Source organism: Protomyctophum bolini, assembly GCF_963924005.1.
Source record: "Protomyctophum bolini genome assembly, chromosome: 23".
NCBI classification, from domain to species: Eukaryota; Metazoa; Chordata; class Actinopteri; order Myctophiformes; family Myctophidae; genus Protomyctophum; species Protomyctophum bolini.
The window spans coordinates 13,720,474-13,737,435 of NC_137884.1; the positions used below are offsets into that span (position 1 = coordinate 13,720,474).

General features: G+C 41.0%; 1 protein-coding gene across 2 annotated transcripts; it reads right to left on the reverse strand.

Annotated features, from left to right (window-relative positions):
- Positions 1 to 5,462: 5,462 nt before the first annotated feature.
- il17ra1a (interleukin 17 receptor A1a) lies at positions 5,463 to 16,120 on the reverse strand. 2 transcript variants are annotated; one of them, XM_080757281.1, is made up of 14 exons: positions 15,841 to 16,120; positions 15,650 to 15,674; positions 14,625 to 14,771; positions 14,090 to 14,214; positions 13,524 to 13,650; positions 13,263 to 13,310; positions 12,874 to 13,043; positions 9,997 to 10,071; positions 9,059 to 9,131; positions 8,676 to 8,807; positions 7,689 to 8,005; positions 7,207 to 7,458; positions 6,733 to 7,094; positions 5,463 to 6,330 (listed from the first exon to the last, which is right to left on the reverse strand). In XM_080757281.1, the coding sequence occupies exons 1-14, from the start codon at positions 15,946 to 15,948 to the stop codon at positions 5,784 to 5,786; spliced, it is 2,508 nt and encodes an 835-aa protein (XP_080613407.1). In that variant the 5' UTR covers positions 15,949 to 16,120; the 3' UTR covers positions 5,463 to 5,783. The 2 variants fall into 2 exon arrangements, with proteins under 2 accessions (XP_080613407.1, XP_080613406.1); XM_080757280.1 differs by having other exon boundaries at positions 5,463 to 6,351.
- Positions 16,121 to 16,962: the final 842 nt, after the last annotated feature.

Sequence of the window (16,962 nt, forward strand, 5' to 3'; positions counted from 1 at the left end):
TAATCGTAATCTTAATGATGCACTCCAGACACTCGCAGTAGAACAGACTGAGATTAAAAAACAGCTAGGACCTTGTGAAGTTGTGGTTTTAAAAGTGTTCTGTGAAGTAAATTGTAAATGCACTTGTAATAGAAGGCATTTAAAGAGTAGACACTGTTTTTGACCGTGTAATCTATATGTTTCGCTGAATAAGTGCAATATCAGAACCAATATGTTCCTGGTGATCCAATGTAAATTCATTGTTTTATATTGATGAAAATATCGTCTACTATAACTGGTCTGTGCTGATTCAAAATGAAATTTCTTAATCCGAGAATAGAGTAGAAATCTGTGCTTAATCTGTGCAATGATCCATATGTGCTTAATATGTGCAATGATCCAAAAGCATTGCAAAAAAAATCAGACCCGTCTGAAGTGAGTGGTACTGTACTGTACTGTACTGTACTGTACTGTACTGTACTGTACTGTACTGTACTGTACTGTACTGTACTGTACAAGCCCTCCTCCCTGGCCTGTGTGTGTCTGTGTGTTAGGCTGTGCAACAGTGACACTTGGTGGTGAACAAACACTACAACGCCATTTTCGTGCTCGGACACAGCCAGGGACACAGGGACAGACCCAGGGACCCAGCCATATATAATATATATATATATATATATATATATATATATATATATATAGTGATATAGTGATATATATATAAGTGATTTTGGACAAAAGTCAAGTTTGGACTTCATCAAACTTGACTTTCGTCCAAAATCACATTGATTCAGACACCTCTGACACATGGGTGCTCTACAACGTTCCATTTTTATTGAACATAGTGGCATACTGGCTACATGTGCTAAGAAGTTAAGAACAATGCAGTTGACACCAAATCATTTTTTTAAGTAGGTCAGACCAGTACAAAGAAATAGGCCAGCACGTGATTGCATTTGTTAGAGGAATACTTACAAAAGGAAAATGCAAATCACTATCACTATTATAATCCATGATGCGGCCACTAATATGAGTTTATAGAAAATGTTTTGCGGTGGAAAAGAACATTGCTGAAGAAGCACTTGAGTGTTGTGTGAAAGTATATTGTGCAATATGGTGGACACATTCAGTTAAGACAATATAAATAACAGTTAGGCTATTGCCTTTATAGGGTCTATTTTCAGTGCCTAAAATAATTATTTATTCTATAAAATAGATCCTAGTATATAATGGTGAAAGTTGGTTATTGAAGTGACTTTAATGGAAGTATGGTTATTCTGTGCAGTTCTCTTAACTTTGCTACTCTATTTTGTCTAATTTATACTTAGTGTCATGTTTTTCAGTTGAAGATTTGCAATCGTGGAAAAGTACATTTACTTATGTATTGTACTTTTCCATTTCGACTACTTTATTACTTTTACTACATTACATTTTGGAATCAAATCTACTTTTTTACTCCTACATTTGATGCCTTTAGTTTGCAGATTAACTAAATCAAATATAATCAACACACTAATTAGCATGTATTTTTATAGATTGAATGGAGGAGGGGACATGAGCTGCCTGAAGTATTTTAAATAAGCCCATCCTTTACCAGCTGTAAAATTGACCACACACTAATGCATATAGACAATTAAAATATCTCTATCTATGTATAAATGCACCAAGTCTCTGTCAAATTCGACACATGCGTGACACACCACCGCAGGGGGTGCAGTGCCCGGTGTCAAGTCGGTCGGACCCACGGTTGTCCAGAACCGCCCCAAAAAGGCCTCTCCCCTGGACATGCCCAGGGTCCATATATGGAGCTGGCCTGTTCTGACATCATTCTGACATCTGCATATCAGACTCCATATTTGGACATGCCTGACAAAGAACTCCATATATGGGCATAAACGGGACACAGACATAATATCTGGGTGGGGCATTTCCAACTTGGAAATGCATTATGTCTTTCCAAGTAGGCCAGTGCCAACGGGCACCGCTGTAGAGGCTCCAACGCATCTGGGTGGGTGGGACATGCATTTCCAACTTGCATCGTTCCAAGTAGGCCAGTGCCCAATGGGCACCACCTAGAGGACCCGTGCGGGGCCTCTCTCTAGTAATAACTGGTAATAATAATAAATCTTAAATCTGACATTCTGCATAATCTGTAGTCAAATTTTGAATGCAGGACTTTTACTTGTAACTAAGTATTTCTGCACTGTGGTATTTGTACTTTTACTTATTAAGTAAAACAAATCTGAGTACTTCTTCCATCACTGAAATGTATTTTTGTTTGGCAAGTGCTCAAGTATAAAGTAGGCTTAAGAGAGGGCTGAATATGTTGGCCTGACTGGTGATATGTGCCTTTTGAGTTAGTTTAGCAGGATGGTATTGATTGATGTTGATTGAAAAGGAACATGCATGTTACGCATTTGGATAGGTGTGTGACCACAGAAACCAGGGAAGCAAATCTTTTCATAATGCATGGTCAATGGAAATGTGTACTGCAAAGGTTCACCAACCTTGTCAAGTATACATTTTGTGCAGGGCCCCTATAAGGGAAGATTTAGAATTTATGTAAACATTTTCAAAAATATGAATATTATTTGAACCCGCGGGAACCCCTTCAAGACCCCCTGGGGACAGTGGGGGGTCTCCGGACTGCACTTTGAGAACCATTGAACGTACAGTGTATGCAGACAGGTTATTTGATGACGTATGCAATGTTTATTTTTTAGATTTGTGAAGTAATTGCTCACTGTGCAAAGGAATAACGTATTGTGTCTTATGTGTACAATGTGACCATGAAATGGGGAAAAAAGTACATTTGAAATGAATTAAATCACACTTTAATTGACATGCTGAGTGAATTGGTATAATGTAATATGTTCACTCATATTTTAACCAAAAATATCCGGCTCCAACAGTGCTGTCATTAAATTAGTTTTTTCTTTTTTTATGATATAGATAGAATAGCTTTGGATTTTTGTTTGATGCTTATCACAACATGCCAAATATTTTATAGTTTCATTCATTCATTTAATAGATTAATTGGAAAACATATTACTGGATTGATATACCTCAGAGATACTACAAAATATCAAAAAGTCTTCAGTTTGGGAAAACAAATTGAGCACCCAAACAAACAGTAGGCCTAATAAGTGTCATATCGGACAAAATATTGTATTGGACAAACTGCCTATTTAGCTCTAGTTTGCATACTGTGAGCTTCCTGGGAGGGAGAACATAATTATGTTACAGTTTTCATATGGAATTAGACGAGGCTTACCAGACAATTCTTTGTTTATTTACAACAACAAAAAAGAAGTATGGAATAAGGCATTAGAAAAGACAACACATCCAAATTATATTACTTTATCTAAAATCTAATACGATCACTAGTCTCATTGTCGCTAGGGCTGTCACGATTACACAATTTAGTTGACGATTAATTGTCAATTGTGTTTTTGGCATTGGAAATTGGAACATTATGAACAGAATTTACATTTGTTTGGCTTTGTAATAAAAAAAAGTGCACAGGGCAGATATGACAAATAACTGAAATATACCAAGACATTACTGGTATTTTTATAGATTCTATACTTTAAAAACTTAGATCTGCACCGGTTGTGTGCAAAGCTATTTTCTATGGCCTGCCGCCTGATATGGACCATAACTTTCTCCCAAAATTGTTTACAGGGGAAGTAATGCTATATTGTTTACAGAAAGCAAATTCTACCTGTAAAAATGTGTGTGGTATATCCATAAAAATATAATCAAATCAATGTACTGTCTACTTACAACAGAGTATTGTGTGGTTGAAACATTCAATAAATATAAAGAAAGTACTGTGTAATGTGGCTTTTGTGTTGTGTAATGAGGCAGCTGTGAAGAAATAAGTGCTAGAATGTTTTATTTGACTTGTATATTAAAAACGTTATGACTGGCCCAACGAATGTCAAAATATCCACCGCGGTGGCTGAGACCAGAGCCCTAGAGTAATGGTTGAGACAAAGCAGTGAAAGGTCCTGAAAGATACATAACGTCAGACTTACCCAATCTTTCTGTTTTAGGAAGACAAGGCTGCTGTACTTTATACCTCATACTTTAAATGCTTAATATGAGGTATAAAACACCCGTGAAAGAATAAATGCTTTTCTATATAAAGACAAGTTTGAATGACTATGTCACAATGCCAAAACTTTGTGCAATAGTAGGCAGTACAAATACAAAAAAGAGAAGCAAACCATGCCCACTTAAGAGACCATTTGTAGGATTTGTCATTTGTGTAACATTTTGCCTCTAGTGGCTCTGAGATCGACTATCTTCCTATTGGTTATTTAAATCCGACGTCATTTTGTAGTCCTACGTTACGTTCGGGTCCAAGTGGCACCAGGTCCTGTCCGCTTCTCATTGTAAATAGCACTATCTAAACGCGTGAATCTTGTTACAATAATGTTATTTTCCAGAAAGGAAGCCATTGAGGGTTTAAATGGGTCTTAATGCTTCCAACTCGAGTAGAATTATTAATGTTCTGTACAAGTGAAAATATATGATGTGGAGACAATAAAGACTATTATTACCATTATTATTGAAGGTGGTAACAGTCCATTTGCTCAGTACAATATTTCGGGGGCATATTTAGAAGTACGTTGAATCTAGTTTGCATTAATATGATCTCTAATGGAGGATTTAGTTTGTAACATCTGTGCCCAGAGTCACATTGGTTCCATGCATTTTTTGTTTGCTATACACCATTTTTCATGTATTTTATTATTTTCTACCAATCCGTTGCGCTATGAAATGTTTCTAGTTATCTGCTGGACTATATGCCATGAGAAACCAGTTGGATACATGTGTTGCTATGGCAACAGGCAGTGATTGGGAAGCCCCGCACACAGCTCACCTGGCTGATGGAGTGAGGGGCAATCACATTGTTTGGGCCACCTGGAGAGTTTGAGTCAGGCAGTCCAGAGTGGAGGTGCAGAGAGACAGACAGGCTACTGCCGTGGGCAAGAGGATATTTCCCATGTCTTGCCATTCTTTCCCTTTTGGATTATTCCCTTAAATTTGGATTATACCTCTGGATTTAGAGAACTTCTTCCCTTTCCTGGAGTTTGGATATTGGATATTTGACCAGACTTTTCCAAGGAGTTTAAGAGTGGCCAGAGGAGACTGGCCACACTCTACAGACTGGTTTGGATTTGCGTTATTTTTTGGACACCTGAGTTTAGTTTTGGACACTTTGAGTTTAGTTTGGACAGTGCTAGGACACTAAGACTTCACACCCCTACCTTTTGAGAGTTTTATTTAATTTTGATCTGTTTAAGTGAACATTTTGTGATCGAGAACTTGCTTTTTCTTTTGATTTAATAAATCACAGTTAAGCTTATTTGCCGATTTATTTAGTGATTCTTATTCTGAACTGACCCACCACCTCCCTCACTTTGCTATAATTGGTTTATTTGATTGTTATTATTGTAATCGTTATAAGTTGACACAATGAAATAAAATGGCGATAGTATTCAGTGTGGGGCAGACGGCCTGTCACAGGAAGATTTGGGAGACCAGTAGCTTTGTTGTTGCAAGGAAAGCAGTAAAATGAAACTTTAGTGGTTGTTTTAGTCTCAGATTTAGTCCTACAGAGGGACACAGTATAACTCTATGGGGACACAAAAGCGACACAAACAGTACAGCACCCGGAAGTAGCTCTGGAGGAGGCGCTTAAATACTCAATATTAACAATCTTTGGTAATCCGACCAGGAGTATCTATACTTTGACTCAAGTACTGGGGTTGAGTACTTTGTCCACCACTGTTCTAAGCCATTTCAAACATCCCAGTGTAGCCGTGATTCTTCTGAAAGAGCTCCTCCTGCAGCCTTACCAGGGCCATCAATGGGTCTTCACCCTTTCCTCCAAAGGGGGAATCTGGCTGGGTAGACATCTTGGAGATGTATCCCTGGTCAGAACCACTGTTCGGGCCCTTCCCGGAAGGCTCCAGAAGCACACCGCCCCCTTCGTCCATCTCGACCGGCTGACTGTAACGATCGGCCTCTAGGGAAGGGAGGTATTCCACTTCCTCCGCTACCGAGGGCGTCCCCGCGGCACCGAACCCGAGCGACCGCTGCAGGGCCTCCAGTCTCTGCAGTGCCTCAGGCGAGGCCTGGCTCGGAGGCGAGGGGAGAGCCTCTTCCTTGTCGGCGGCAGGACACCAGCCTTTTAGGACGAGAGGGCCTTCTTCGAGTTGGGGCCAGTTCTCTGTCGGCCACGGCGGCTTGCGTAACACAGGCTCTGTCATGTACACCTGCTCTGTGTGCTGGCTGGAAGGACTCACATGAGCTTCCAGGACTCCTGCTGAGGTGACCCTGTTCGGAAGAAAAGACATTCTGAAAAAGAACGATTGGATCCGCCAGCAGAAATTCTGTTACGCATTGTGAGCTTGTATATTTCTCTATATTCTTTTACTTTTCACCTGTAAATGACATGTCTAAAATAGGGATAGATTATTAATCAATTATGATGATTATTTTCTATAATCGATTAAATAGAGTTTGATTAACTGTTGCTCCCCTGCCCTGCCTAAACAATATGCAGAGCCAAAGAGAACTATTAAAAAAAAGGCTAGAGCTCAGAACTAAATTCAACCTCAGGTTTTCAGAATTTAGAACTCAGCATCGGAGGTGCCTATAACCCAAGAGGAAATGGCTCTAGTCGTCATCTCAAATAAATGCAATCTGGGAAGTGACCGTGCAGTGGGGTCTACGAACCGGAATTCCGGGTTGAGCCTCGGTTGCAGCTCCACCACCGATGCCATGTGGCGCTCCGGGTTGACCTCGGGCGTCAGGACGTGAACGCTGTTCTGGTTCAGACGGAGCTCGATGTCCTGAATGTAGACGGGGGCTCCTTCTCTGAAGAGGGGAACACACTCCAGGACTGGAGGGATGCGGGGCCACTCCATGAGGGCGTTGGACTCGGCGACCGCTGCCTCCTCGCTCTCCACGCATTCCGCCTCAAACCAACCGGGGTTCTCCAGCTGGTACGCCTGAAAGGTCTCAATGGCGTTCCTCAGGTCTCTGCCAGAGGGACAGTTGAAGTACTCGTCCCCGCCAATGCCCTGGATGTGGTTGACCTGTAGGCATGCAACAGTTTCATCCATTCATTTTTTTAAATAAATAAAATACAAATAGGCTAAAACCAACAGAATAATCACTGTCTGTAAGAACATATTTGCCTATACTCACTTGGCCTGGCTGGTACTTCTCAATGTCCAGAATGCGGAAGTACAGCTCCTCAAAATGCTTCATCAGCTTGTACTTGACCCCGAGGTCCAACACGGACGGCACGTCCCCCTCGCCGCAGACGTCGTCAAAGTAGGCCACCATGTATTTGCCCAGAGGGGCGGCCTGGTGCATGTCCGGCAGGAGCAGGTTGAGGAAAGGGATGAGCATGTCGTCCGTGGGAGAGAGCACGTCCTCCCTCAGCATCACCCGGGCCTGGACACAGAGGGGTGCAACAGTGAACCCGCAACTAATCGTCTCAATCAGTCAAACAGTGGGTCGCTTAGTTCAGTGAGAATACAAGGAAGTGTTTTTCATCTTGCCGTTCGCCTGTGCAATTGTACAACCATCATTAAACATTAAGAGCAGGGAGATAGATATACAATACCCCCCATGGGAACAGAAATAAAACATTTCGGCAGAGTTTTAGGTTAAAGAAAGCTTACCTGGCCGCACATGGCTCTCCACTTGGCCTGAACGCCGGGCGAGCAGAGTACCAGCATCTTGTCGGAGGGAGCGGTGAGCTGCTGCCGCTGCCACTGCAGCCAGCGCATGGGGCCCACGGTGCCCAGGCCGGCCGAGTCCAGAAGGTCCACCAGCACCTCGGCGCCACACTTGGCCTTCAGGAAGGCACACAGCTTCAGAACCACGTCCCTGTACAGGCGGTGGTCTTGGGAGTAGATGACCAGCACCTTGGGAGGTTGTTTGGGTAGACGCGGCTCGTGGCCTCTGACCAGAGGCATGTGGAGATGATCGGGCTGGCCTATAATAACAAGACACAGTTGTATAAGAGGAGAGATTTCGTATCGTTATCGGGCTCTTATCTCCATATTTTAGGTTTTCGTGTTTCTCTTTTTTTGTAGGGCCTACTTGATCATACTACCGCGTCACACAAAAGTAGCAGATTTGTAACTTTTGCTGTTTTTGAATTTTAATCCTGAAAAGTACCAGTTTTTGGACATTTTCCACCCAACAGAGACGATATAACGGAAGGTGCAGTTATAAAACTAACAGGGATTGTAGTTAAAAACTAAATGTTTTTTGTTTTGATGAGATGAGTGTTAACAGGGGCCTTCCTGTCTCTCCAGCTTTTCAATATATACATTTTCAGATGGGATACCAATTTAATCCATGGAGAAACAGAATAATGATTATGAATGAATACAGTGAGACAATTGAAAATGCTGTAGAATGTAGACCTTCTGTTAAGGACCCCCAAAATAGTATGTATTTGTCCGCAGACCACCCTCTGAAATCATCTTGTGCACGTGACCCAGACACAAGATTTGTGTTGATAAAATACTTTTAAAATATTCAAAATTTGTCAAATGTTTTTTATAATTTTTATTTTTTTAGCCAATCTAAAAGCTCACAACGCGTCACATCCTTCCATGAACCCCACGTTGAGAAGCACTGCCGTAGATTCTACTGACCTCTACGAGGTCTCCTGCGGATGTACAGGAAACCCACGAGAGCACACAGCAGCCCTGCTACGACTGCCACAGCCCAGAGGTAGGGACTGGGAGCGGATCCACGAGGGGTGTCCGTTCGGGTCTCACTTTTCACTGAGGCAGAGCAGAGGTCCATGAATAACAACAACCAATTGTGGACAGTAACGAAGTACATCTAATTGAGTACCGTACCCGAGTAGTCTTTTTGAGTAGCTTTATTTTACATGAGTACTGGATACAAATATTGTACTTTTGAAGAAAAACTACTTAACCCATTTAGGGTTAAGTAGAAATAATAATAATAAAATCCCTGTTTCAAATATAGTGAAAAGAGCAGATCTACGAGCTCACGACTGTTCACATACCAGGGCATATATTTATAGGCCTCCCGCGCCGCCGGACACAGTCATTGCCACAGTGGGGGAAGAATGGTGCGATCTGGAAGGCAAATAACAGTTACACAGACATGATGTTGAAGGCTAACCCTAACCCATATACAGTACGACTCGTTTCAACTAGGGCCTAGTGGCCTACACACAAGAACAAATGTAGGAGCGCTTCAACAGACCAGTAGCTTACAAAGAAATAACTTTATGAAAGAGATCAGTAGCAGTAGTAGTAATAGTCAGGCACAGCTTGATTTTGTGTCCGGGTATAGCTCAGTCGGTAGAGCACTCGCCTTTGGACCACAAGTTCCGGTCAACTCGGTGTATGAGTAGCATGGCAAGTGTTGCTGTCAACTAGGTGTTGTGCATCACCTCCATCTCAAAGTGTGCTCCAGGGACTCTCTTGATCCATTTCCATTGGTTCCATTTCCATGGTTCCATTTGTATACCAGTGGACTAACTCATTGAAACGGGGGATAGACTCCGGCGTTCTCAGCCGATACTGGCAATAAGCCTATCTCCGACCTACTTAACTCACTCAGTGCCACAGGACGCCTAATGACGCCTCCCCCTTAACTAGAGTGCAGTGCTATGTATTTCTCGGGTTCTGGATTTGTTTCCATTTAAGATACGGTTCTCAGACGATAATTTGCTGGCCAGGATCTTAGTACCACCCTGAGTTGTGGGAACCAATCGGAGGAGAATGTGGTGCTGTTGGTGTTGCTCCCCTTTAGGGATGGTTGTTGTTATAATAGGAACGTAAACAATAAAACAGCCCTCTGGAAAGTTTCATGTTCCGGGCTAACTCTTCATTTTCAAAAACCTTGCAAGACTAACGGTTTCATAAAATCAAGCCTAGACGCTCAACCAAACAAACAATAGAATGAAAAGAGGAAGCACTTCATAAGAACACGTACCTCAACCTCAAAATCACAGCAGCTTCTTGGCCAATCCTCCAGCTTGAAAAGTACAGTCAGTGACGTCTCATTTTTCTAGGGAAGAGAGTCGTCAAGACATAATGATGTTTTGTGAAACTATTGCATGACGACGTGCACGACAAATGATATAGCTTTAGATAATATTGAAAGCACCGTGCATAACGCGGTATAGCGTTGTCCTAACATCGACATTGAGCTGATATACAGCTGATGAAGTTATCTGATGATATCTGTCTGTCATCCAGATATCTGTCTCGACTGTCTGTCATCTTATTTCAATTGTGTGTCTAAAATTGATTATCATATCATGTGAGGACATGATAATCTTCCAGCTACTGTGAGAAACTAGAGATTTTGATGCCAAAAACATCATCATCAAACCAGGAAGTTATGCCGGAACGCCTACTGAGTAGCAAAAAACTACTTTCTGGCCTCGACAGCCCATACAGCCACACAGAAAAGTCATATCTGATTGCATTAAACAATGTTAAACAATGTTAAACTCACTTTGCATGTTGCTTTGCCACTTGATGTGCCATTCACTTTAAGCATGCGCATACCCTCTATACTAGCAATGATTATTTAACACAATAATCTTAGATTGGGACATTATGCAATGAAACAAACTCTTTTTTGTTTCCTCTAGATACTTTACATCCATCACATCCAAACAGGATGTGGGGGAGATTGTGGTCTACCTAGTAATGCATCACCGACTAGGTGGAAAATATGTACTGTAACATGAAAGGTCAAGATATTTCTCTGACTTCCGAGGCACATACGTTTGACATCGCTAAATATAATGAGCCTATTTTGTTGCCATGTGAACAGAAGAAACAAAAAAGGAATCTGGGGCAAAACAGTAAAGGATGCTGAATCTACAGTAAAATACAGGCTTCTAGGTCAGGTCTCTAAAGAGGAACAACTACACATGTCTTCTTCCTGAGACACAGCTATGCCTATTAGCCTAGATTTAATTTCAACACATAATAAAACAACGATACTCGATACCATTTCCAATACTAATAGTGAAACACAAACACAACTATGGTTGTTGTCGGGCAGAAACCTTGTATCTCAAAATGTTATTTGTTGTGTAAATTAATGCCTATTTTGTCATACTACTGTGTCACAGTGACACAAAAGTAGCAAACATAGCCGATCTATAAGCTGACAGCATGCAGCGACGTGACATGATGTGAGCTTGAAAAGCTGCTATTTTTGTATACATTTTTCAAGAATTAGGGTGGGGGGAGGGATGACGAAAGAGGAGGAAGAACCGTGGGTTGGATGGGCTTTCATATATGGGCAGAGGTGACCTGATTGGAGGTGGCTTGATAGGAGGTGGAGGTAGCTGCGTTGGAGGTGTGGTCCTGCTCCTGAACTTCAGCTATGAGCTCCATAAAAAGTGTTAAGAAGAGTTTATGACTGAATAATAGCTACATTGGATCCACTGGAACATACTGTAGGTTATTATTTTTTTTCTTTTCCTGAACAGTTTTGGACATACAAGGTTTACACCCGACAGTACATGACAGTGTCTGGGCTATGCTTCCAACATTGTGACCTCCAGTGGTGGAAAAAGTATTCAATATAGTATATCGTAGGGCATTTATTTAAAAAATCGATGCATCGACACATCAACTTCATTAACACAAGTCGATTCAAATTAGGAGAAGTCGAAAGTCGATAAAAAAAACACTTTAATTTGTTTTGCTCTATGTGTGCGTGTGTGTACAGAATTCAAACTGTAGGATTGGTTATAGTCACAGACATAAGTCATACTTTCCCTTTGCATCGGAGTTCAGCCACAGCCTTAATTAAACAACCTGCAGCTGTGTTCTACTTTGCTGTGCACTCTCAGCGTGTCCCACTATTTGACTGGCTGTGTCAGAGTGAGAAGTACAGAAGCGGGCAAACTTTCTCCCCAAACTTTATCCCCCCCATCCCCGTGCTGACAGTGACCAGGCCAGCTTTACGTGCGGGACGTATGAATCTCTCCGTCTCCGGTCAGTGCGGGTTGTTTGCATGGCTCATAAAAGACGAAGCTTGAGGACGTTATGCTTGGAGTTGTTGTCGGAGGAAAAGAAGGAACAAGGAAATGTTCATGGAGGAGGAGGAAGAAATGTAATAGCAGATTGTATTCTGATCTGATGATTTGCCCAACTGCTGCTGGCTGCAATAATGTTAATTATACCTATGACCTATGTGTCTTCTATTCTGTTCTGAAGGTACACAAGGTATTTTGTATTGTGTTCATGTGGCTGGAGCGAGCCGCTGTGCTGCGCTGCGCTGTGCTGCGCTCAGTGTGCTGTGCCAATTATGCCTCGTCTGTCTGTTGCGTTCTCTTTCTGGTCTATGTGCCAGTGTGTGCGTGTGTGCCTGCACTGTTTAGTGTTTACTATTAAATGTATATATATACCAAAAGTAGAAAGTAGTCATTATGCAGAATGTCCAATTTACAAGTTTTCAAATCTATAAAAATATTTTGAAACTAGCAGATCTACAAGCTCACAATGCGTCACATCGCAATGCATTGTGAGCTTGTAGCTTTTTTCATAGCATAAAAAAAATTCATATTTCAAATATGTATAGGGTTGAAGTGATTAATGAATGTTTTGTAATAATAATAATAAAAGATCTACAAAGTAACTAGTAACTTAAGTGTTCAAATAATTGTAGTAGAGTAAAAATATATATATTTGCCCCTGAGATGTACTAGTAGAGTAGAAGTAAAGGTACTGAAAACTGGAAATACTCCAGTAAAGTAAAACTGCCTCAAAAGTGTACTTAAGTACAGTACTTGAGTGTATGTGTATGTACTTGGTGACATTCCACCACTAGGTGACCTCTCACCTTGAACACGCCCATGTCTTTCGGCGAGTCAAACGAGCATCGGAGTGATTGGACCAGCACCAGGTATTTCTTGGAGAGTTGGTCGGTATTGAAGATTACAGACAGCATGGGTCTGCTGTACTGGTTCTCTCTCAACAGTTCCAGCGTTATGTTAGGCTTCCAAAGACTTCCTGTATCAACAAAAGTGTGAGTCACACTTGCAAAATCTGAAGTGTTATTACTATTATTATTATTTACTTTTTATGCAGAGTGGAAATAATTTAGATTTTTGTTAGGCTTTCAAAGACTTTTCTGCATTTTCCCCCCACGATTTTGTAACCCATTTTTTCACCGAGTGAGGAGAGACGGAGGAGAGACCTTCTAAGGGCAATTATAGCAGTGTTACTTACCGCTCATTACGCAAGGTTCAGTTTCTCTCATCTTGCGATCTTGACAATCTGAGTTGATAGAGGATCAGAACAGTTCTCTCTGTTAATACAACTCTGACTCAAACACACGGACGATGCAATATACTAGACAATAATGAGTACTGTATCACCTACTAGCTTAGTAGGATATGTGTTCTCAAAGTGGGTTCCAGGGGATCCCCAGCTAAATGTAGGGGTCCTTGGCGTAAACACGTTTGAGAAGTGCTGCTGTGCTTTACTTACTTGGAACAGTGACTTTTGTGCTGACGTCATAAGGGGTGTGAGCCAGCTCTGGCTTGGGGACGTTAAAGACAGACACCCAGTACATCTGACCAGGGTCAACCACCACCATATCTACAGTGAAATTCCACTAAAACGAAACAAAAATAATTATTAGTAATGGTGATAATTAATTTAAGTGACTACCGGTAAGCACTTCATTTACTTTACTTTACTTGAGTACTGTATGGTTTTTTTTAATAACATCGTATATATCAGTCACCTGTGTTGTCAATGAGTCTAACATGGTTAAAGTGGAGTTTGAAGTTAACAATGGGTTTATATAGGAAGAGGGCGTGTTTGATAAAATGAATATCAAATATCTAAATATTGAATCAAGCAAATAAAAATCTGGTGCGCACACACGAGCCAGGGTATACTTTACAAATTTGTGAAATACCCAAAGTTTTCATGTACTACTGTAGATGAAAAACTGGTATGGACCCTTAATAGATGGAATAAAGCCATGACATTGCCATGACATTTGGAAAAAGTATGTCCTAAAGATAGACATTCCAGCGTGTACCCACCTTTTGTTCCTTTGGGTTCTTCATAGGTAAGGGGCGGTCCCGGAAAGAATACCGAACACAAAGCTGCTGGTTGGTCGCTATGACAAGGACGTGAAGCTCGGTGGCCTTCAGAAACCGTATACTTCCTGTGAGTCAATAAGAACAAGTTCAAAACTTCAAGATGATTTTCCTGAATGTCCCTTTCTATTCCAAATGTTTCTGTGACCGCTTCAACTACATGAATCCCTAGTGTCCCTATTCTGGAGCAAACATTCTGTGAAAATAGTCGATCTACAAGCTCACAAGTTCAACGTGTCGTGACGCAATTTGTTGTGAGGTTGTAGGTCGTCTGTTGTCAGTGAAGTGATTTGATCATGTAGGAATTCAATTTCAATTACATTTTCAATCCAATGTTATTATAGTGCCAAATCAGTGCCGGTTTCCTCAAGACTCTCTACATACAGTATAGAGCAGAGAGCTGACTTGAGGTTCCGCGGTAAACTAGTATAGTAAGTATATGAGAAGTGGTTAATCTGGGAAATTCAGTACAGCGTACCTTCGTCTTTTATTTCCCATTGTGCCACAAGCACTGGCTGAATGCGTCCGTTTTTGTCGTGGCGTGTGTCCACCTCGACTTTTAAACCCTCTGGGGCATCTGGAGTGTAATGGTTCCTAATTAGCCATCCAGGGTCCATGCAGTTTCCTGCAATAAACACCAACGATGTTCAAATATGCTGTAAGTGATATCGTCTGGGGTAAGGGATTGTGACATTAAAAAAATAAGTTTTTGAAAAATGTATTTTGTTTTAGTTCAATTGCACCCCAAAAAAACAACTTTTAACATTCAGTAGATTTTCTTGGTCTGGGGTTTTCTGGCTCAAACAAGTGCTCTGATTTGCCTGTGGACTGTCCACGGACCACCTGTTGAAAACCCCTGTACTAGAGTGTTTGATCAGTAACAGTTCCCGTCCCTCCAGCTCTTTATTTTAATTTTGGGATACCAATTTCATCGAATCAGCTGAGAGAGAACAGGATAGTAAAACTGGTGCTTAAAAACTAAACTGCAACCCTATAAGTGAGTGTATCTAGAGACAAGATACAGAAAGTGGGAATACAAAACAGTTTTCATTTTCTTTAGCGTCAGTATGCCATATCAAAATTACATTTAATTATGACACCACATCAAAATGAAATATTTCCATCTGATTTTGATTTTCCATGGGCTACTTAACCTTTATTTCTGTCTTCTTTAGAAATGTTTTCAGGATGTATGTAATGATCATTAGAGTCAGAGCAATAACCTCACCTATCTCTCAGACTCCCTTCCCAGTCAAAGTAGGAGTTTGAATGAATGTTGAATTGTGTGTAGGATGTAATTCACATGAGGGACTTTACAGACTAAACTGTTTCTCTCTCTCTCTCTCTCTCTCTCTCTCTCTCACACACACACACACACACACACGTGCCAGTGTTCACTGATCACCCTTCCCTGTGCCACCGCATGCCTAAGTTACGTTTGCCAAATAGATGATCTAATTTAAGGAAATTAATTATGTTGTAGCCTGGCTAGTATGCACTCACCTGTTGTAACATTACACCTCAGACCCTGCGAAAACATACCATGATAACATAACAATAATAATAAAGAAGTTAGACTCGTGGTTATAGCCAAAGTTTCAACATATTCAAAGAATATTCACTATAGCTACATACAAAACAACAACAACAATAAGGGGGGAAAACATGCCCTTTTCTCTGTTTAAAATGCTTACCTCCTGTGTACATTTGAGAGGATCAGGCCCATCTAGAATGTATGCGCAGTACAATAGACAGGGCAACAGCCACAGCAGGAGAATCACGCCAGGTGTATGAAGTTTCATTTTCACTTAAAAACAGTAGGCTATGTAATGTAACCCTCACAAACTAGGCCGCTACGCCTCGTTTATCAACCGAATGAAATCTGACGATATAAGATTAAAACATTTCAGATTCGACTCGAGCGCACCTGTCTGTCGCATATCACATGTTATTGTGTAGGCTTAGTTTAAAGTAGCCAGGCTACAGTACAGTGTATTTCCTGGTCCGTATGCAAATTTCACCACGCTTACGGTAAGTGCGTGGTGTTTATTTCAGTATACTCGCCGAAAACTGCAGATCTGCAAGCTCACAACGGGTCGCTAGACTCGCTACCGCGATGTGTTGTGATCTTGCAGATCACCTATTTTCAGAAACATGAGATTTTACTAAGAGAATCCTTGAAGGTGTATTAAGAATACTGCTTTTCCAGTTTCCTGAGCGATATTGCGTTCGTCTTGTGTCATTATATTATTATTATTATTATTATTATTATTATTATTATTATTATGAAATAGTCTATAAACAGGTTTTCTGTCAGATTTAACAAGAAATCGTACTTTGGTTTTACTTTTTGAGTTTGTCCTGTTGAGTTGAGAAAAAAATATAGCCTACATTTCACGCGCACATTAATAATCTAGCCTAGAATCAGTAATGTGCGCGTGTGAAACGAGGGGAAGTCCAAGGTTTTGTAGAGAAATTCAGTTCACTCTATAGGAAGTGTGTACAGTGTGTGTGTGTGTGTGTGTGTGTGTGTGAGAGAGAGAGAGAGAGAGAGAGAGAGAGAGAGAGAGAGAGAGAGAGAGATCGGACCGTTTTAGTGTTTTCATAATATGGGGGTATTTATTTGTCAGGGTCATTGGGGTCAACATTTAAGAAGAATTATGTATTACAATATAGGCCTACAATAGTATTGCAATGTAATCCCATTCCCAACACATGCATGCACCAATGCCTCCTCAATGAAAACACAAATCAATAAAAAAAAATGCCTACATTGTTGGAGCCTCCAACAATGTAGGCTACATTTTTTTAATTGA